This window comes from Gavialis gangeticus, unplaced genomic scaffold (genome assembly GCF_001723915.1).
Source record: "Gavialis gangeticus isolate Ggan-Ray unplaced genomic scaffold, GavGan_comp1, whole genome shotgun sequence".
Lineage (NCBI taxonomy): Eukaryota > Metazoa > Chordata > Crocodylia > Gavialidae > Gavialis > Gavialis gangeticus.
The window spans coordinates 15414945-15437585 of NW_017729016.1; the positions used below are offsets into that span (position 1 = coordinate 15414945).

The 22641-nt window shown below is 47.7% G+C and overlaps 2 protein-coding genes across 4 annotated transcripts in view; one reads left to right on the forward strand and one right to left on the reverse strand.

Annotated features, from left to right (window-relative positions):
* LOC109294512 (cytochrome P450 2W1-like) overlaps window positions 1–2955 on the forward strand; it is a 13376-nt gene extending 10421 nt beyond the window's left edge. For both annotated transcript variants that reach the window (XM_019512913.1, XM_019512914.1), the window contains exon 9: window positions 1702–2955. In XM_019512913.1, coding sequence (XP_019368458.1) covers window positions 1702–1892 — 191 coding nt within the window. In that variant the 3' untranslated portion in view covers window positions 1893–2955. The remainder of the gene's footprint in view (window positions 1–1701) is intronic.
* Window positions 2956–8749: 5794 nt separating this feature from the next.
* Window positions 8750–22426, reverse strand: LOC109294514 (cytochrome P450 2W1-like). 2 transcript variants are annotated; one of them, XM_019512916.1, is made up of 9 exons: window positions 22138–22422; window positions 18797–18959; window positions 16943–17092; window positions 16385–16542; window positions 14060–14233; window positions 12017–12158; window positions 11106–11290; window positions 10380–10521; window positions 8750–8950 (listed from the first exon to the last, which is right to left on the reverse strand). In XM_019512916.1, exons 1-9 carry the CDS (start codon window positions 22333–22335, stop codon window positions 8763–8765), a joined length of 1500 nt encoding a protein of 499 aa, XP_019368461.1. In that variant the 5' UTR covers window positions 22336–22422; the 3' UTR covers window positions 8750–8762. The 2 variants fall into 2 exon arrangements, with proteins under 2 accessions (XP_019368461.1, XP_019368462.1); XM_019512917.1 differs by lacking the exons at window positions 8750–8950; window positions 10380–10521 and adding an exon at window positions 10548–10641 and having other exon boundaries at window positions 22138–22426.
* Between the last annotated feature and the right edge of the window lie 215 nt (window positions 22427–22641).

A 22641-nucleotide genomic window follows, 5' to 3' on the forward strand; every position in this document is an offset into this window, starting at 1 on the left:
CACACACACACACACACACACACACACACACACACACACTCTTACAAGAATGCCAAAGAAACCTCCCAAGCCCTAAGTATTCAGATTATATGCCAATGGCAAGAACCACTGCAAGGTATGAGAAATTCCCTCTCCAGTCTTCCCTAGTAAAAAGGCATCACCTGTCTGGCCATGTGGTACAGCACAGCAGTAAGTGCCTCCACATGTGGATCACTTCCCAAGCCACCTGCTTCCAGGCTGTGCAAGCTGTTATTCCAGCAGAGTGCATTATAAGAGGGCACAGCTGGAGAGAACAGCCTTACTGCAAGCTTTACAGGTCCCAGCTCAGCAGGAAACTTCAAGCAGCTTAAAGGGAAATTCCCTGCAGAATCCCTCTGATTTTGCCTTGCAACCCAACACTTAACAGCTGTTTCCCTTATGTGGTAGTTGGGAGAGCAGCAGTCCAGCAGTGATTCCAGTCCCTGAGTCTCTAGTGTGGAAATTGGTGCTTTAACCTACATCAGGTTTGATTTTTCATGTTGGAAACCATGTTCTTGTTGGTCCATAATTTCCTCATGATACTGTCCTTCACAGACTGTCCTCCTGGTTGGGACAGCTTAGGCCAGTAGTGCCCAACATTGTTGCCCCGCAGACTGGATGGGCAGTGCCTGGTGCATCCACAGCCTGCATGTGGCTAGTGGGCCCCATTCAGCATGTGAGATGGGTGCCTGACCTGGCCCATGGGGGTCAGCCTGGCCCCAATCCAGTTGCACAGGAACAGGGAATATGGCCTGGTCCCAGCCCTGACCCAGCAGCACGGACCTTGGGAATTTGGCAGCAAGGGTGGAAAGACAGTTATAATTGCCACTGCTCCACCACTGCCAAATTTTCTGAGCCATGGGGAGACCCCACGGCTGGACGCCCTGGCTCTGCAGGCTGGGGTTGTGCCCTGCTAGTTCAGGGCAATAACCTAGAAGAAAAAAACTCATCAAACAATTGCCTTTTTGGAGACAGAGCTTGTTTGAAGCTGCTGGAAGGCTAGGATGTATGCTAGGTGGTACATCAGCAGGCAAAGAGCAGGCTATTATTACCACCAACAGTACTCTGACATCTCAGTCTAGAACTACAGCTGCATCGGATTAGATGCTGCCTAAACCCTGACTAAAAAGCAACCTCTATCCTGAAGGGCCTACAGTGTAAACAGTCGAGACACACACAGTGTGCTGAAAAGAAAGGTGTGAAGAGAAGTGATTTGCCCCAGGTTACAGGGAATGGTTATCAGGCAGGTGTCTAGCCATGACACCACATAGCCATGGAAAGGGTTCATCCTCAACTGCTCATAACCCAGCAAACTTGACAGGTGTCTGCCACCTCCTTGCTCAACACGCGCAGGGCTAGCAAAAGAACCCGCATACAGGAGAGATCAGCTACTGGCAGGTCACCTGGGTCACCCATAGGTGGTTGGGTCGGAGGTCAGGTTGACACGGGTGACCCGTGGGGGCTTGGGTCACCTGGGTGAGCCACATAATCATCTTGTTCCGACACAGACCATTTTGCTTCACTTGGACCTCAGTTCAGCTGGGTATAATGATAGCGATACTGAGATGCCATTACTGCTCCTAAAATATCACCTCATCACTGTAACATTGCAATACCCATCAGCCTGCTACTCCCTTGCCCAGCAATTCTCTCTCTAACTAACGATGTCTTTGGATGCTGCAGGGCGCAGAAACTGCATTGGCGAAAGTCTTGCCAAGATGGAGCTGTTCCTGTTCTTTGTAGGGCTGCTGCAGACCTTCACTTTCCGAGCCCCACCAGGAGTCTCAGAATCGGATTTGGACCTCACCGTTCCCGAGACCACGTTCACCCTCAGGCCGCGGCCTCAGTCCACGCGGGCAGTCCTGCGCAAGTGAATGGGGTGCTGGTCAGGGGTCGTTTCATTGTGTCCACCCCGAGTCCACAGGGCATTTACGCGGGAGGTAACAAAGAGAAGCTGGAAGCTTGGAGAAACAGCAAGTTATTTTTTCAGAGGACGTAGAGATGCCATTACGTACACTGCAGTCATTTCTTACACTATCATGTACAGATTCCCACACCTCGGGACTGAGCTGCCTTGAGGCCTCTTCTGTACTCACCTCAGCCTCCTGCCAGACGTTTTGGAGGCTACTGCCTGCCCACCGGTGCACACGGCTACCCCTGTGCTTCTTGTGGCTCCAGGCAGCTCCGCGGACATGCACCCCGGCAAGGCAGCAGAAGGGCTGATACGTCGCGAGACAGCGAGCAGAAGCCTCACGCCGCCTGTCGAAAGGAGGGTGCTGCCACCACAGAGGGGCTTTCAGGGAGTGCGCTCAGCGTTTCACCGGCAGAGCAGTTCTTCTGGCCAAACCTCATAGCATGGATTGGGTCGAAGTCATTCGACAGCAGAAGAGCCGGCTCTCAGGTTTTCTTTCTGTGACATGCAGAAAGGCTCCTCGTGTCACTATGTGGGAGCCAGCCAGTGGGATCAATCAACTGCTTCAATGTTTCAGTAGCTACCTTCTAGCATCGAGCAACCTCCTACCAGGTCACCTTGCCAGGTATACTGGCCAGGTCGCATGCAAATGGTGAAGCGGAAAATGAATCTATGCCACACGCAGTGTTATGGTCCTCTGCCCTCCTTGGCCTCACTGAATAGGAGAAAGAGCTTTGTACCTGTATAGGGAAGAAATAGTCTGATAGTTGGAAACCAGCCTCACAATTAGTTTGTGACTAGGGTCTGGTTGATTGCTCCCTCGGTTCTCTCTCACACTTCTGCCAGTAGTGCCCTTGGTATCTGCCACCATATTCACAAATGTTGCTTTAGTTCATGTATAGCTCAGGCATTTTTCTGCCCTTGTATTTGCAAGCTATACACCTTACGTTATCATGCATATCATCTGGGTATGTACACATTTCTCTTTTTTGGGCACCCAATAAAGTTTTCACCCCCTGATGGTACTTATTGGAGGAAGTTATTTAAATAGGATGCGAACAGTCAGGAAATGTGCTTGAATAAGATAAAATCCAAGGGAAGGATTTTGCCTTAATTAACCAAATGCTGCATCCCTTAAGATACTGCTTTGACCCGCAGGTCTGGTCTAAATACAGGATCCCACCAACTTCACTTGAAATGGCTTTAAAGTGGTGGATGCGCCTCTTCAAGCAAACCCATTAAATCCATTTAAACTCGGTTTAAATCGATGTCGCTTTCCTCCAGCTTGGTCTACAACTGATTCCAGAGCCTCCACACTATTCAGTCTAACTCAACTGGAAGTGATTTCAGTGCAGCTGCCCCAGACCAGCATGCAGTGGCCTCTGCAAGGCTATGCGAGAGAGGTTGCTGTCACGTGCACCACTGTGATTGTCCACAGGTTAGTTACAGTCGGGGCTGCTGGACTTAAAGTCACCAACTGTCTCACCACAAAGGGAACCACTGCAATCATCTAGTCTGAGAGCATCATGCAGACTGCAGCATTTCACCCAGGATGTCCCCTGACTGCACTGCTGCCTGCCTGTTAGATAGACAACCACGGCGACATGGAGCTCAGGAGAAGGCCCTTTGTGTTCTGCTTTGGGGCTGAGCAGGCTGGGTCTCAAGAGTTTTCTTTTATATTCCCAAAACAAGCTTTTCCTGCCCCTTCTACGTGCATCCTCCAGGCCCTTGCTTGGAAACACCTCAAGAAAACAAACTTCTCATCCCCAGGGCACAAAGAGCCTCTGCTGCTGCTGACACTGCCTCCCTGCTTGAACCAACTGGGCTGTGTTGCTCTCAGCTCCAGGCCAACCCTTTCTCAATGCACCTCTGCATCCCCAGGCCAGAGGGAGCGATCTGGCATGGACATCAGGACTGTGTTGGAAGGCAGGCTGGGGGTAGCAGGCAGGCAAGTTAAGGCAGGAATCAGTCAAGTTAGGTCCTAACCCAGCCCATGCCTCACACTTCCATAATAGCTCCCCTCTTTGATGGCAGCTTCCCAAACCAGGAGTGAGGTCCTGACCCTACTGAAGGCAATGGGAGTTTTGCTGCTCTCTTCAGTAGGGCCAAGATTAAATCCAGATATTAGCCCATCTCCAACTGATGCTCATCTAGGGATCTGCAGGGTTTGAGGGAAGAGACAACAGTCTAGAGAAAGGGGGAGTCAAGAGCCCTACGCCCTACATCCAGTTATTCACTGGGTGGATACGGGAACTGAAAGGTCCCTGGTTCATATCTCCCATCCGTGCCATACAGGGTCTTAATCCATTCACGTTTTGTCAAGTTTGTTGAGAATCTTGGTTTGGAAAGTGAAAAGATGATTCCTCTTCTCTCCTGAATCACAGTGTTCATATCCTGCTGCCCCCAGGCATCACCTCCCACACTCGTACCTTCTGGTGAAGAGAGAGGAGTCTGGTGAGATCAGCTGTTTGTCAAAACGTTGCAGATTACACAAGGCAAATGCAGCCGAAGTCCCCGAGACGGGATATTAACAAGAGCCAACCATCCGCTGCAAATGTCAGGGGCAGAGAACCAGCTTTCCTGCTTACACATTTGAAAACTTGCATCACACTTCTCCTACTTGTTCCTGCGTCAGCATATGGGTGAAACACAACCTCCTGAGTGCTGGAGAAGCACGGAGGGGGAGACCGCTTGGCAGGAGCAGAAGGGACTCAGCCCAGGCATTTGTTCATCCATAGATTTCATAGACATTAGGGCTGGAAGGGACCTCGAAGATCATCAAGTCCAGCCCCCCGCCCCAGGGGCAGGAATGATGGGGAGAACATCAACTGTGACTCCGCTTCAGATTTGCTTGACAGATAATGTTGACTCACAGGGTTTTAACGTGGGTATAAATATTTTCTCCGCCCTCAGTCGAGTCCATCTAATTCTCACTTCCTCCTGCAAAATGCGTCGCTGAGGTGCTCAGACCCCACAATGAACGTAACACGTTTCAGTCGAGTACCGTTTATCTAGGACTCCACCTTGGGCCACAAGATGGCGCCAATATTCTACCAACGCTTTTACTAGCGGAGAGGCCCAGGTGACAGTCCTTACTCAGGCCAACCCCAGGAGGGGACTGGACAGGACGATAAGCTTCCCCACTGGCCATTACAGAGAGACACAGGAGAGACCAGAAGCAGAAAGCACAGCTGTAAAGGACAAGAGGGGAGGTCCCTGGATGCCCCAAAGGGTTTTCACTGGAATGCTGAGTGATGAGGACAGCGAGGCAGGGAAGGTGTGGGTGTTGCACTGTCTTCCTGTCTGGATCTGCGTATCTCCTGTGTGATCTAGGCCTCTAGGGTAACGAGTAAGCGTTTTGGACTCCATTTTCCAAGGCTGATATGTCTCTTGGCTTCTCCTGCTGCGTATTCCTGGAAAAGTGAACTGTGCCTTGAAGCATCCAAAGCTGGAGCCATGGGAAAAGACTGCTTAAATAACAACGATGTCTTGGCATGGAGTCAGCACTGGTCTCAAGGGCCTAGAGCAGCCTGACTCTGAGGTCCTGGCTTCTGGGAAAGGGTGACAACAAGAAGATAGTGTTGGAGCCCACCCAGATATAGGTGGCTGGTAACTGTTGATAGTTGGGGAGGCCAATGTAAAGGTTCTGGCGGTACGCAGCAGGTTCAGGGCAGGTACTCTGATGTGCTCGGATCTGCCCTGTGCCACTGGGGCTGTGCACCAGCCTCTGCCATGTCTGGATCAGCCCTAAGCCATCAGGGCCATGTGCCAGTCTCTGGTGTGTCCAGATCAGCCCCATGCTATTGAGACCATGCACCAAGCTCTGGAGTGCCCGAACCAGCTCTGCACAATTGGGGCCAGGCTGGGCACCAAGCTTGGCATGCCCAGACTGCTCCCATGCTGTCAGGGGAGCCCCCCCGATGATGCAGGGCCAGTTTGGGCTCACCAGAGCTTGGCCTCTGGCCTCAATGGCATAGGTATGGTCCCTGAGCCCTGGCCCTTCAACCCCGTCCCATATCTCTTATCCTCTAGACTAACTTGCAGAACAGCTCCTGAGTCCTGTTTGAAGCAGGATGCAAGGTGCAGCTGCCAGAGCTGCTCCCGCCACTCTGCCTGTACTGCCAGCCATGTGTGTGCAGAGAGACAGAGAGTGAAAAATATTCACCTAGGGCAGGGGCCGGCAATTATTTCAGGTGGAGGGCTGCTTGATGAGTTATGGTGAGCTGTCGAGGGTCGCATGGGTAGCCCCGCCCCTTCAATTGCCCCACCCCCTGGTCGCCACCTTGGGACTGGAAGTCCCGCCCCCTAACCCCTGGCCTTTGCCACGGAAGTCCCTCCCCTTGCCCCTAGAAGTACTCCTTTTGGAGTGGTGGCCTTGAAACCAAAAGTTACACCCTGTCATGTGGTCTGTGTCATAAGACTCACCCACCCAACACCAAACTATCCCGCTCACCATATCTGACCCAGAATCTGTCCTGACCCATCCCTGCCTGCCCCCCCGCCCTGTGGCACAGCAGAAGCCAGCCCAGGTCCAGATCCTGTCACTGGCACAGCCCCCTCCAGTGCTGTGGGACCCCTCCCGTCCTGAGCTGCAGGGGGTTCAGCCACATCTTTCCTCCCTGGTGCGGCCTGGCCAGCCCATCCCGTCCCCTTTCAAGCAGCGGCTTCCCCACGTGCTGCTGCACTTTCCCCCTACCTGCGCCAGCTGGTCCCAAAAGGCAGGAGGCTCCACTGCTGCTTCTGCTGGCCAGTGCCGACCCAGCCGGGCTCACCCAGTCCCCAGCGGCATGTGGGAAGTCGGCTTCAGCTGCATGCTGCTCCGGATGGGACGGGCCCAGCTGGGTCAGCACCGGCCAGGAAAAGACCATGCAGCTGAGGCTGGCTTCCCATGTGCTGCTGGGGACGGGAGGAGCCTGGCTGGGTTGGCACTGGCCAGCAGAAGCGGCAGTGGAGCTGTGTGCTGCTTGGGACTGACCGGCTCAGGCAGGGGGGAAAGTGCAGCTGAGCCCCTGCCACTACAGGCGGACTCATCCCATCCTGTCCCAAGCGGCACATGGCTCTGCCGCCACCTCTTGCACAGCCCAAGCCCGACCCCACACAGCCTGAGTGGCACGGCATGGCATGGGGAAAGCCTGCCCAGCAGCCGCTTTCCTGGGCTTACCTTCAGGGCAGGGCCCTTTCTAGTGCCATGCAGCAAAGTAGAAGCTGGCCCAGCTCCTCCTGCCCCTCACCAGTGCCACACATTGTGGCCCAGCCCCTCCTGCCCCTCTCAAGGTGCAAACGTGGCCTGAGTCAGGGGTGGGGCGAGGCCAGCTGGGGCAGGCTGAGGTCAGGGTTGGTTGCCTTGCAGCCAGAACCTAAGGAAACAGCCTGAGGTTCTGCAGCCGGCGGCTGGTCCCGCTGGAGGCTTTTAGAGAGGCAGCCGCCATTACCTGGGTTTTGAAGGGGCTCCGCGGGCCGGAGGGAAGTGCTTGGTGGGATGGATCCTGCCTGCAGGCCGTGTTTTGCCCACCCCTGACCTAGGGCCTGATTTCCCTTTTGCACTTCCACAGGGAATGACCTCTATGCCCTAAAATAAGGGAATTATATTTATTTATAGTATCATAGTGCTTAGGGTCCGAAGGGACCTAAACAGATCATCAGGTCCCACCCCCTGCCCTGGGCAGGAATGGGTGTTGGGGTCATATCACCCCAGTCAAATATCGGTCCAGCCTCCTCTTGAAGACCCCCGAGGTAGGAGAGAGCACCAGCTCCTTTGGGAGCCCATTCCAGAACCTGGCAGCCCTAACTGTAAAGTAATGTCTCCGGATGTCCAGCCTGAACCTTCCCTGTAGCGATTTGTGGTAGTTATTCCTAGTAACCCCGGGTGGTGCCTGGGGGAACAGAGCCTCCCCCAATTCCCACTGGTCCCCTCAGTGAGTTTGTAAATGGCCACCAGATCCCCTCTCAGCCTTCTCTTGTGGAGGCTGAATAGAGTCAAGCCTTTCAGCCTCTCTTCGTAGGGCCTGCCCTGCAGCCCCTTGACCATGCTGGTGGCCCTCCTCTGGACCCTTTCTATGCTGACCACATCCCTCTTGAACTGTGGCGCCCAGAACTAGACGCAGTACTTCAACTGCAGTCTGACCAATGCCACATAGAGAGGAAGGATCACCTCCATGTACCTGCTTGTGATGCATCTGTAGATGTACAACAAGGTGCTGACTGCTTCCTCGCATTGGCGACTCATGTTCATCCTGGAGTCAACAATGACTCCAAGATCCCTTTCTGCCACCGTGTTGACAAGAATGGAGTTCCCCAGCCTATAGGTGTGTTGCTGGTTCCTTCTCCCTAGATGCAGCACCTTGCACCTGTCTGTGTTGAACTGCATCCTATTCTCATCCACCCACCTCTGTAACCCGTCTAGATCTAGCTGGATTCTGTACCTCCCCTCCAGCGTGCCCACCTCGCCCCACAGCTTGCTGTTGTCAACGAATTTGGACAGCGTGCTTTCCACATCCACATCCAGATCACTGATGAAGATGTTGAACAGTACAGGCCCCAAGACTGAGCCCTGGGGGACTCCACTGCCCACATCCCTCCAGGTTGAAAACAACCCGTCCACACTCACTCTCTGGGTGTGGCCCTCCAGCCAATTTGCCACCCACCTGACTGTAGGCATCAATGCCACAGTCACCTATTTTTTTTGAGAGAATGTGGTGGGAAACAGTGTCAAAGGCCTTCTTAAAGTCCAGGAGGACGACATCCACCTCGACGCCCTCATCCAGGCACTTTGTTACCTGATCATAAAAGAAAACCAGGTTAGTCAGGCAGGTTATTTTGAAGCATCTTCTGTTTATTGTCGCAGAACAGCACAAGCTGACTGTGGACGGGGTCGCATGGTGAATCCAGCCTCTGCGACAGTGTCCAGATCAGATTCAGTGACCCCAGCTGGGGGGTGAAATCTAAATTTCTGGAGCAAGCCTGTGAAGAACAGGAAGAGCTCCATCTTGGCCAGACTTTCCCCGATGCAGTTCCTACGTCCTGCAATGACAAAAGCAGAGCCTTTAACACAGGAGGGTGGTGAGGAGAGACATAGGCAGTGACACAAACTACTGCTTCAGTAAGGGCATGCTTCTGTGGTAGCAATGATGTGGTAGCAAAGACCCTGTTATCTCATCAGCACAGCCAACAAACTACTCCAAGGTCATTACAAAATCACATGGAATATTGCAGCCACAGGGCGTTGCCTGTGCATCCTGGCTGTGCTTCTGGGGTGTCAGCATCCCCTGCCCTGTCAGGAGGAGTCTGCCACGGATTCCAAAGAAAGCAGGAGTGAACAACTGAAATCAGAGCAACAGCCATGTGATTTCTACTGTATAAACTGATTAATGGTGGGTAAATGCAGGCTGATGTTTTTGAACTTTGGTTTTGAAGTTAGGGTCCTAAATCTATATTTGCACAGTTGTCTATATAAGAGAATGAAATGGCTGAGTGCTTCATAATCAGATAGCTGGCATCCTGATGTCTCTAGGAGCTAAGCTACTCATACCTGCATTATAGCTTGGGGAATTCAGACATAGTGGGTGTGTCTACATGTGAAATTTATGTGCCTGAATTTTGCGCACAAAAAAATCAGGCATGTTAAACTGTGTCCCTGCACACATCTGAACATGTAGCCACCAGGAGCAAATTTGCTCCAGATAGGAGCAGTTCAGTCCAACGCTGCTCCTGTGCTGCTCTGCCCCACTACAGCAGCCAGGGGGAGCTCCAGGCTCCCCTGGGTACCATCCCTGGGCTGGCAGGGAGCATGGCGGCTGGTCCCGATCTCTGCTGGGCAGGGGAGAGCTGTCCCAGCTGCCAGGCAGCTGCCCCTTATTCATGTGGAGATTAGGATGGGTCCTGATCTCCACATAGCTGGGAGGCAGCATCCCACTGAGCCAGGACAGCTCTCCCCACCCCCTATGGTCCCTTGCTGCCTAGGCTGACAGGGAGCAATTTGCTTCAGTGCATTAGTTTAATGCACCAATTTCTAGTACATATATCTACAGGTACTAGAAAATGGTTCATTTTATTAATCTACTGCACAGTAATTGCTGTACATGTGTAGATGCTGATGCTTTACTGTGCATTAAACTTGCCTTGTGTAGATGCACACAGCAACTTGCCCATGGTTCCATAAGAAGTGTGTGGTGGAGCAGGGGACCACACTGGGTTTCTCAAGTGGATCATCCTAATCCCTGAGGTGCACATTGTGAGTAAAAGAGGCCTGATGTTCAGAAGTGCTGAGCCCTACAGCTCTCACTGACATCACTGAATAGGCATGGGATTGGGATCTGTAACTCTTACCAGAACCTGCTGCCAGCATCACTAATCTATTCCTAATATAGCTACATGGATCTTTCTAACACAGAGCCTGATCCTGAGGGGGGCAGAGCACCCGACTTGCCTGCAGGAAAGGCCCCTTAGTTACCTGTGGAGAAGGGCAGGAAAGCATCTTTCTTAACAAACTGTCCATCAGCATCCAGGAAGTGATTGGGGTTAAACTGATACGGTGTTTCCCACTGAGTTTTATCCAGCAGCACAGAGGTGAGCAAAGGGATCACAGTTGTACCCTGGGGGACACAAACAAATTCTGCATTAGCAATGGCAGCAGATCACCCTGTCCTGCTGTGATGTCCAGGCTGGGGGAAATGGGCTCCTCCATTAAGAAGAGAGAGAGCACCTGTTGTCTCCTGATGCAGAGGGGAGAACACAAAGAAATGGATTTAAAATGGGATTAGATCCTAGGAAGAACTTCACAACTGTTAGAGCTGTCAGACCATGGAGAAGCTGCCCATGGAGGTTGGAGAAGCTCTTTCATTGGGGATATTCAAGGAGAGGCTGGATGGGCATTGGACTGGGATGGTGTAGGAACAGTGCACCTTGCATTGGTGCCCGTCCAGCCCCATGATTCTATGCTTTAAGATTTGCAGAGCCCCCCAGAGAGGCTTACATGGGATGGAGCTGGGAGCTATGCAAAACCCAAGGTTATATGGGATACATGGAGCAGGCAGGCTGTAGACATTGCCTAAGGAAATGAAGCCGCAGCCAGGTGACTCTCAAAAGTAAGCCCATCCTCTCATGGGCACTGATTGGAGAGAAGGTAGGCAGTATCAAAACGGAGATCCCAAATTGTTTCCCAAAGATAGTAGCATACCTTGGGAATGAAGTAGCCTTTAAAGTTGGTGTTAACAGACGTGCACCGTGGAACGTGTGGTAGGAGAGTAACAAATCTTTGCACTTCGTGTATCACAGCATTTGTGAACGGCATGTTCTTCCGGGCCTCAAAGGTGGGTAAGCATCCCGGTTCAATAACTCTGTCAATCTCGGCATACACCTTTCCTATGGCAAGGTAGGAATAAAGTGAAATGCAGGTCTCTGGTTTTAAGAATAGTTTCACAATATTGCTTTGGGTACCTTGCACAGAAGCATGTTCAGTTTCCCCATTGGTGGCTTTTGAACTGCAAAGACAATCTCCTTTACAATTCCCCATTTACCAATTAACACTGGCTGTAATAATTGTGATGATATATTCTTTATGTTATGAGGGCAACTGAAGGTCTCCTGGCTCGTGTAAGTTGTACAAATACATGATGAAAGAAAGCCCCTCCCCAAATAGCTTGCATTCTGCAAGGGCAAGGCAGACGAGAACAATTATTCACATTTTACAGTAGAGCAACTGAGGTACAAAGAGCTGCAGTGATTTGCTCAGTCACACAGAAAAGCTGCAGCAGAGGTAGGACTTGAACTCAGATCTCCTAAGCCCCAGCCCTGTGCCTAACCTACTAGCCTGCATCTCTAACCCAGCTATGATTATGGCTGGATTAGAAGACTGGATCCAGATGGACATGCAAAAACTCAAAGAGAGATCGCAGTATAAAACCATACGCCAGACAGGAATGTCTCATGCACTTAGGTGAAGCATATGTGAGTAGTACCTATAAGACATGAGAGAGATTCTGTGGTTAAGTAGCATTAGTCATATCTCCATATCAAACTTATTGCCATCCTTTTTTTTTTAAACAAGGTTAAGCAGATGTCAAGGAACAAATCCAAATTGTGGATCACCTTGAATCTCTGGGTATTTCATCATCAGCAAGATGGCCCATTGCAGCGTTGTTGAAGTGGTCTCTGTTCCAGCCATCACCAGGTCGAGGGTGGATGCCAGGACATTGGCATCATGAAAAAGAGAATTGCTTTTGTTCTTCTCCTTGAAGTAAAATCAACTGACATTAGTGCAAAGAGGCAGAAAGTGGCACTGTGAGTGAGCAAGTGCATTTATGTGGCCAGATGGAACTGGGGTCATATAATCATGGGAAATGGATCATTTTCTCTCCTGCACCATGGCCCTCTTCAGCATTTTAGGCAATGTCAACCAACTGGGGATCATGGCCTGTGGAGGCAGATGGGAGCAGGGGGCATGTGAACTACAGCAGATTTTCCATCTGGTGGCACTTCAGAACTTAAACGTTTTGGTTTTCAGCCAAAATATTGTGGCCTTCGTGTTTTTGCCAAGAGAGCAACATTTTCATCTGAACAAAAAACACTGCTAATCGTTCAACCACATCTGACATGCACATCAAATTCTCTGTCCTAACACTATCCAGCTGTTGTACCAGCCATGGCTGGCTGCCTCAGCTCTGTCTCTAAAGACCCTATAAGAGGGCTTTTTGTTGTCACCGTTGATGCCAGGGATGGCAGGGGTCAGGATAAAGAATATTAGGCAGGACCTGCAATGTAAGCGGTGATGGGGAGTAGGGGTTAGTGAACGGGTTGGCAGAAAGCGGAGGGGTACATCTGCCGCCTACTGAAAAAGAGCTGAGGAGTGATGTGTGTCATCGGCCTTGTCATCTAAAGGGGTTTCTTGCTTTGTACAAGCAGCTTAGGGGCTTGTAGCTTTTCAAGGCAAGAGGGCCTCGATCGTATTCTTGCTGCTCCCCGAGGAAGTTCTCAGAGGTGACATGGAGCAGTGTAATGACTACTGGTCACTATAGATATTTCAGTTCTGCTGATCTCTGCTTTTCATTCCTGGGCAATAATTGAGGGGTTTGACTCTCATGGTCTTCTCAGACAATCCTCTTCTTCTGGTACAAGCACCAAGTGCACGTTCTCATGTGCAGTACAGCTGGGCTCCTTCATCTCCCCGTAGTAAACTGATTACCATTCCAGTGTCCTTAGTGAGGCACACACAAACCTCACGGGAGCATTGGTTAATATAGGTTGCTCACTAAAGGCTTCACTAAAGCATTGGCCAGGGAGGCCTCCCTAGCAAACCGCTGCATGAACTCCTCACATAAACAAAACTTGGCATGCGGGCCAGATGTGCACTCCTGACCAGAGATGGGAAGACGACCTGATGGTACGAGGTAGGATAGTCCAGTACCAGGATGATAAGGCTGGAATGGGAACACTGTGGTCAAAATAAGAAACAAGCCCACAGTACAGGATGGTCTGACACATTCAAGATACAGATGGAACGCAACACGTATTGCAATTTGTTTTGATCATTGTATAAAAGGAGAATTGGAAAGCAGGGAAAGCTTTGTAGAGGTCTGGGGGACCCTGCATGGTGGTGTGCCGACTACCTTTGTCAGAGGTACAAATGCCTTAGCTCCTAGTCTGATACATTTGTTAGGCCAAAACGTGTTAGGGCTGTGCTTGTAGACAATAAGCCTGACCAAATTGAGCCTGGGGTCATTCTTTATAAGATTAGTGTTGGGATCTCCTGCCTGCGACTTTGCTGGCACCACAGTTCCTGGGACTTCAACAGTGACAGCACATCAGTAATTCCCAGCAAGTACAACAGCAATGAGGACACTGATAACTGCAGACGACAGCACGTAGCTGTCTCCAAGCGCCTGGAGAAAATGACACATGCTGCTTCTGCCTCTGCAGTAACGAAGACAACAATGTCACCACTTGAGGACAAGTTCTGCACATTAATGTCATGTGGCAGAGCTAATTCTGGGAGCCAAGATATTTACTGTCTTGCTTTTCCCAGATCTCTGCTGGGAAAGAAGGAAAGGTTAGTAACTTTTAGTTATTTTCAAGTGTAACTTCGTCAGACAGATTCAAGAGCGAGTTACCCAGAGGGTCACTAAACTAAACTACCTCTTGCTGTTTGAATAATAATGCGTCAATGTAGCTCCTTAAGTTATTTTCATCAACGTCTTTCCTGCTTGTCTTGATGTATTTCCTCAAGACCATGCATACCTCTTCTACTTTTCTTAAGATCATCTTGTGAGGTTTGAAAAGAAATCCAAGGAATGGGTAGAAATTAAATAACTGGAAAAGATTAAAACAAAAATTAGATGTGCTAATTATATAGTAAAACCAAAGTGTTACAACGGAGAAGCTATCTATATGGGTAGCCAAGTGATACATTACTAGAGTTTGGTCCCTGCTGTTAACTCTAACTTCTAATGTATAAAGTATCTCCTCTTATTAAAGAATCTCTAGAGAAATGAATGGAGCCTATCAGACTTGTCTAGACATAGACTATAAACATGAATTAAAAAATACAATTAAGGGAAAGTGATAGTAAACTGGTGAAACAATGAAATTACATTTTAAGAGAGGTAATAAAACAAAAAGATAAAGCATCACACTTTAGGGGAAAAATCCCCTGAAACATTTAAAGAACCAAAATACTTATGTTTTAAAGTTGTTAGATCATCATTTTTAAGTTTCACATGAATTATAAATCAATTACACTCAGTTACTCAGCAACATTAAATTTCACAGCACAATAAACAGTTTTGTTTTATATATGTGTGTGTGGGGGGTTACTTACACCATATTGCTATAACAAAGAAAGCAGGCTCAAAATAACAACTGCAAATCTCATGATCTACCTTTTGCTCACTGGTTATTATTGCTGCTGTTTGCTCCAGTTTCTAAGCTTGCATTAAAAAAAAAAGCAAATCAAATAGAAAGAGAAGTTTCTAAGTCTTTTGTTTTTGCTGCTCAGAGTTTTGATCCACTGAATAAATGTACTGGCAAAGATGCCTGGCTAAAACAGCCATTTAGAAGACTGTCTTGGCACTCAGTATCAAAGATGTGAACTGTTTCCTCTAGCCTCAAAACAAAGCCTCAGACATGACAAGAGCTGCTTGATTACAGCTGAAAGATTTAGTTAAGCCCAGATGGACTGTTTTTCCTCTGCTGCTCAGTTTATCACATCCATCCTAATGTCCTACTTGATTGCAATGCCCAGATAATAAGCATTGGCAGCACCAAAAGCAGGGGCTGTTATAGCACTCGCTACCCAGAGCTCTTCGGTAGTGGCATTGAAGTACCAAATTCTAGTAACTTCTAAATACATACTGAATTGACCCAATAACTAAGGTTAGAAAAACAGTTACTTTTAGGGTCACTCACACCTACTTAAGCAAAGAGCTATTTACTTTTGTAGGGTTTACAGGGACCCTACAAAAAGCAAGCCAGTCATGTCAACAGCCTTACGAATAGTGTTATCCTCCCATCAAGAAAAAATCCTGATTCCCCACCCACCCCATAGGCTTCCCATTGAAGCCCCTCTCTTCTAAGACTTGTTTTGACTATAAATATTTTGAGGATAGAGACCCTTGGTATTTTGTGTCCTATACAATGCCTAGGGCATTGTCAGGGATCTAGGCTGTAGCCATGGTGGTCTAAGCACAGAGGCAGATGAATTCTTTGGGTAGAGGCAATATCTTTTATTAGACCAACTAAACAGTTTCAAAAAGCTTAGTGTATTGCCAGCATTTCACAGATAACTGTAGTGATAATAATAAAAATAAGTTTGGCAGAATCCCACAGAACTGTCTGCCAAAGCCTTAAACTAATTTTTGGGAAACAGGGAGCAAGAACATTTCCTTGGCATGTGTTGCAACAAGAAGAAAACCCAAGTAAAGATCTGAATCTCTGAGTCAGATCGGGCGATTCCATTTGCTAGAATTAGCTTTACACTAACTGGAAATCATTTGTCTCTCTTTTTGCAGCTCACATGAATATAGACTCGAATCCTGTATTCAGTTGTGTGTGGGTGGATTATACTGAGAGGAGCAACAGAGCCCCTTGCACCTTGGTGGAGTTCACTGAACTTCATGGAAACTGTCCACCTGGATCTGATGATCAGATGGGGAGCTAAAATACTTTGGTTATAATGTGCAAAAGAACTAAGCACTTTCCTTTTAGGTTGAGGCGGTTTCCAACTTTCTGCTGCAGAGGTCAGGTTAGCCTCATATACTATGGCTACCACATAGTGTTTTCCATCAACTATACTGAAGCAGTTCTTTGCAGTTGTGTTTCAGGAACGAGGAAAAGAAAACCCAAACAAAAAAACATGTTTCAATATCTGCAAGTCTCAAAGAAACCCTCAGTGATCAAAGTCCATTTGACTCACTAGTCCTGAAAGCCATAAGAAAATAATCATCAAATGGAAGAGCAACCTACATGCAAGTATGGAGATCCAAGAAGAATCATAACTTCATCTATGAGTTTTAACAGGTTGACAAATACCGGGTCTTTATAATCGAATCTGTTCCCAAACAGCATAGCAAAGGTGATGTTGGTGGGAGCAGTATTAAATGACCTTAACTTGAAAGGTTCACCTAAAGCAAACAAAAGCAAAAACATACTTGTCATTCAACAGTTGGGAAAAGCAGAGGTTGATACAGCTCTGCAGGAAAGCAATAAAAAAAACTATAGAGACTTTGGGTATAGACAAATGTACCTTGTAACTGTTTTAAAGGGGGAAGGAGATCTGCTGCTCAGGAGCGAGCACCCACAGTTATGATCCGTTACTTCTGCCTGATTCTGTAATGCTAGAAATTAGCTAAATCTTTTGACTTGAATGTAATAGGGTTAAAGTTGGAGCAGTTTTGCTGCACTTGTGTCACTATAGAATTAGATGTAGCAGTATTAGGAAAGCAGCTTATATACATATCCTATGATATTAATACAGTGGTTACATCTGTCTTCACCCTTATAATCTTCAAATACTCAACTCACTGTTGAAGGATTTGATCATCTCAATGAGGAAATGAAGCTCTTCCAGAATTCTTCCTTCTATCAGTTTTTTCCCCATCCCCAGGTCCCGCATAGTGGCCATGGTGAACCTACGAGTCGTCTTCCAGAGCTCTCCAGAAGAAAAGAACACCCCTGGCAGAGGGAACATGTGCGTTATTGGACTATAGTCAGCAGGAATGCCCCACTAATGTTGATAATATAGCCTGGTTAGCTAAAATATTTCACACACCACAAAGAGGATGAGTACATTAATGTAGAGGTATGAAAAAGGTTTGTCTCGATAAGAGTAAACTTTCTGTTTTTCTTGGATGTGGACCTGGACAGCAACGTTGTTAAGAAATGGGATTTTGTGGGAAGCTGCAGGAATCAGAGGGTGGGGTAACAGCGTGTTATGAGCAATTGGCCTTCTGCACTGTGCCTCTTATTCCCTGTGGTCTCACTCCGAGCACACAACTGGACTGTCAGCTGCTGGAACAGAGAGCTGTTCTGATTTCACCCCAAGAAGTGTCTTTTTCCAAGGCATGCTTCAAGGACTGGATTTTGGATTTTAAACTTCATTGCTGAACAATAAGAAAGACTTCTAAAACCTCCCTGCATGCTATCTGACACCAACAGGGAAGTAATCCTGCCTGATCTCCACAACAAAGAGCAACTCACAGAGAAACTTGCATTTCCAAGGTGGACCAGACTTCCATCCTCAACTCCTTCTGTGCAAAAATGAAGTTTATTTCCTACCTATGGGGACTTTATACCATCTTTAATTTTCCCTGAACCAGATGAAGGGCGTGGAAGCCCAAAAGCTTGCTGAAAAAGACAATTTTTTTTTTTTTGCAGTTTCTTAGTTGGTCTAATAAAAGGTATCATCTCTGAACCAAGAGTTCTAGATTTTTGCATTTCTTCAAGGACTGAAGACATCCTAGGTATGCACCTTGGGGAGGTGATATAATACTGGACCCTTCCTAACACTGGGCCCCATCTGGACCAGGTTTATAGGATGATTATAGAATCACTGATATTGGAAATGAAAAATATCTGTATGTTAAGAAATTCATTTTCTTTCGGTGCAGGATTGCTTCTGCCAGCATTTCCTGTTATGTTCCCCAGTTTAGTTTTCAGTGGGCATGTCTACACGTTGCCCTATGGCCATGTTGTTACTTGTCTGTGCTTTACTACTTCCAAAAGTAGCGGTGCTTTAGTGGTGCATGATGCAGTAACTGCCTGTACTGCACCCTACGCACGGTGCATGGTTATTTTTAGCCGCTACTTCCCCATAAAGGTGTGCTATAATGGGGGAAGTGCTGCTACGGCGAAGTAGCTGCCTGTCACGTGCAGACACACACATAGCCGTAGCGCATTGCTATGGTGATGTAGTGTGATGTGTAGACACATCCACTGTGTAGCTCAGTAACATGCCAGAAACCCAAGTGCACCGCATTTAAATCTCCCATGAGTTTTTGGGACTGACTCATTGGGTGTTTATAGATGTGCTCCAGGAGTGGGGGCAAGGGGGCACTTTAATTAGAACAGCTCTGTAAGCCGCTCTAATTAAATTGGCCGGAGCATTACATGTATCAGTGTCCCCATGCCGGAAAATGGCAGTGGGGCTGCTTTAACTAAAGCTTGTCAGACAGGTTTTAGTTAAAGCAGCCCCACCGCCATTTTTCGGTGTGGGAACAATGATACATGTGATGTTGGAGTACAGTAATTAATTACCACGCTCCAGCAGCCTCTTTGCACGTGTATAGATGCCCATTACTTTTAAATGTTTGGGGTAGGCAATACCACGATCACAAGTCAGACAGCAAGTATCTCCTCTTTCATTCATACAGCCAGTACCATTTCCATTCTGGATATGATAGAATATCGGGATAGCAGGTCTGTCTGCAAATACGTCAGCCGTATTCAGAAGAGCCTCTTTTACCACCTCATAGCCAGTCAGCACCACAGCCTTCTGGAGACCAAAATGGACGGTGAACACTGGGCCATATTTTTCTGCAATCTGGAAAGAGAAGCTTGTGTTGAATACCATATTTTACTGAAAGGACTGATTTCAGACCTCACTGAAGTTAGGCCAAAGGACCTGAAACTTTCTAGCAAAATAGCATTCAAACCAGGCAAACACGGGTCCGTCTAAGCGCTACAGTTCCATAAACCTAGTCATATTCTGAGATGTGTAATCTGGATAACATGATCTGGTGTGCTGAAATTCAAGACAATTGCAATACAGATTACAATGGCAGGCCTACAAGGCAGTTACACAATCACGGCTGAATTAATAGGCCTGTAATACCTCAGCGTATCACAAGAGGGTGCAAGAAAGCCAGATCTCTGGTTACTTATAAAAATGAAATATAAAAGTCACTCTGATAACCCACTCTAACCCTTCACTCTGATAAAATTCACTCTGACCATAACATGAATATGAGCCGCCCGTGTGAGGCTACAGTTAGGAGAGCAAACAGTACACTGGCTCTCATTAACTGATGCATCTCAAGCAAAAGTAAGGCAGGTATTCTCCCACTCTACGGGGCACTGGTGAGGCCGCCGCTGGAGTACTGAGTCCAGTTCTGGGTGCCGCACTTCAAGGAGGACGTGGAGAGGCTTGAGAGAGTCCAGAGAAGAGCCACTCATATGGTTAGAGGCCTGAAGAGCAAGCCATACGAGGAAAGGCTGACAGATACGGGACCGTTCAGCCTGGAAAAGAGAAGATGTCGGGGGGATTTGGTGGCAGCTTACAAATATATCAGGGGTGAGCATTGGGGCGAGGCGAACAACTATTCACCAAGGCGCCCCAAGGGAAAACCAGGAGCAATGGTCATAAACTCCTGCAAGAAGGTTTTAGACTGGATATAAGAAAAAACTTCTTCGTGGTTCATGTGACCAGGCTCTGGACTAGACTCCCAGAGGGGGTGGTGCAGGCACCTACCCTGGAGATCTTCAAAATGAGACAGGATGCACACCTTGCTGGAGTGGTTTGACCCCAGTTGTCTTTCCTGCCCAAGCAGGGGGGTTGGACCTGGCGATATCACAAGGTCCCTTCCAGCCCCAAACTTCTGTGAATCTGTGAACCCAAAGAGCTTAATATCATCTGGCATACAGTGAAGAAAACATAAGAAATAATTGGTTCTTGAGATAATATTATTGTTGGCAAAAAATTGCCCAAAATAATATAACCTGTTGTTTATTAGGGATATACTGAAGTTTTCAGGCCATCTGAATACAAGAACAGGGTGTATGGGTGCTGGTAAGTCATAAGACTTGATCTGCATTGGCTAAATTTGAAGTAATAGATAGTGACAGCTCTCTGTAAGGCTCACAGTTCAATACTGCAGGGCTTTACGTCAAAGCAACTAAGGAATGAAACAAGTGAATGCAAGAGCATAACTGAGTCTTAGACAATCTGGGAGAGAAGACCCAAATCCTGAAAATGTAAATCATGCGAGGCCTGAGGCACTGGCTACTAGTGCAGTATACCAGAGGAGGCTTGTAGCATAGATACAGCTTATGCCAGTGTGCAGGGGTGGATCAGGCAGGGGGAAGAGGGGGGGACAGTGACAGAGCTGCACCCCCTTTTCTGACCATGTAGCAAGACCAGCAGCAGCAGCCAGGGCCCTTTTTAAGTCCCCAAAGAAGGTAAGTATTCCACCTCTCCCTTCCCCTCCATGCTCAGAAGCCTCTCCCCTCCTTTCCTTGTCTCCTCCCAGTCCCGGGGACAAAGGGAGCTCCTGTCTTGCTCCAGCCTGGCTGTGTGAGAGCTGGGCTCAGCCCAGGATAATCTAAGTAGCAGCAGTGGACAGATTCCCCCTTTGCCCCCTCCCAGCCTGGTCCCCCAGGCAGCCAGGAAGCAGGTGCAGGGAGGGGGAAGCCAGCTGCCCACCATCACCTCTGCCCCAGGCTGAGTTACTGGCAGTGGCAAGTTGGGGAAGGAAGGAAGGAGAGAGGAGAGGACATGCCTCTGAGCAGGTAAGGAAAGGTGGTGGAACATTTTTTACCTTCTTTGGGGACTTAAAAAAGTCCTCAACTACTGCTCTCATGGTGAGGTCTGCCCACACCAGGTGGGAAGGGGGGGAGAAGAGAGTGGGAGCAAGAGGTCCAGCCACCCCTGCAGTGCCAATCACTGTTCCTGCGCCACCCTTTGCAAATCCTGGATCCGCTTCCGCCAATGTGGTATGTCCTTCACTAGTGCAGGAGAACCAAGCTGCAGACAGGGCTCCAGATTGTATTTCCAGTTTAACAAAAGCAGCTCACAGGATAATATTTTCAGTCATTTGGTAAAAACAGCATTTTTGTTGCATGGCCTCTTCAGGGTGTTATGTGGGTCATTGTTTTTTTTCCCCCCCAGAAACTTGCATGGAGAAATCCTTTTGCTCCATTGGAGGGATTTTCTTTCTCATGTAATTTATTTGCTAATGCCTTAAAAGCCTTCTGGCAACACAGCTGTCAAATCACTATTAAAACTTCACAAGCTCCCATACTTACCGTACTACAAGAACTTGCATGAAAAGGAAATGTCAGGTGTGAAAGTGTGAACAATCAGCAAAAATGCTGTGCATCCACATACCAATGGAAAGAACAACTGATGGAGGTCCAGTCCTGCTGTTAGCCACGAGGAACAGCTCCTCACAAGTCACTGCATACATTGCTAGACGACCTCTTCTAGAGTCAAGTACTGGGCAACCTGATTACAACTGTCAGAACTGGGCACTAAGTTCTGATCTCATGAGACTCATAGGTTTCCTTTATCATATTCTCCTGATAAAGCAAGATGAGCTTTCCTCATAAAGCAAATTCTACTGTATTACTGATTAAGTTTAGTAAAAGTACTACTGCTTTAACAAAAGAATGAAGGCTTAAATCCTTCATTGTCTTTTTTTCTAAGTGTAACATAAATAATGCAAAATATTTTCTACAGGCATGAAGGTTTCAAGGTCTTGAATTTTAAGCACATGTGTAGTTCTGACATGTAGATCTTTACAATTCAGTACCTGTAAAAGTTCTTGCAAAGCTTGGGTCTAAAATATAACCAGAGCATTCTGAAACCTTTGAAACTTATTATATTTCTAAACAATTTTGGTATTGGTTAGTCACTTCGGAATGGTACCCAAAGGCAGAATTTTAAATCAGTAAACCTTTACATTCAAAGCATAATATGCTGAAAATCAGAACGTGTGTCTTACCTTCATTAGCGACAAATCTTGCCTTCTAATGTCCAGTAAATGCAGGTTACCAATGATTGGAAGAGGAGATGGACCAGGAGGTAAATTTAAAGCTGACTTTTTAGGGCCCATTGAAACATGCAGTATGAATAATAAAAACAGAGCACATAGCAGACCAATAAGGGTAGGCTCAGAAAGAAGAGATATTAGAGAAGCCATGTTGAACAAGAGCCCAACTGTGCTGAAACTCCCTGGAAAGTAGTCCGAGTTGTTTCGAGGTGTGTGTTTTATACGCTCCAACTTAATTTGCCAAAGGTTTTGTTTTGCACAATACCTAAATATATGCTCCTCCCTACTTTATAAGCCTTTGAGGTTCCAACCTCAAAGGGCAAAGTCTGTTCATAATTAAAGGAGGTCTGGAATTGCAGATTCACAAAATCAAGGTTTTTTGGGGGTGATATCTTTTCTTGAATCAACTGTATACCTGGGACAGATGTTAGACAAACTTTCAGGCACAAAGTTGCC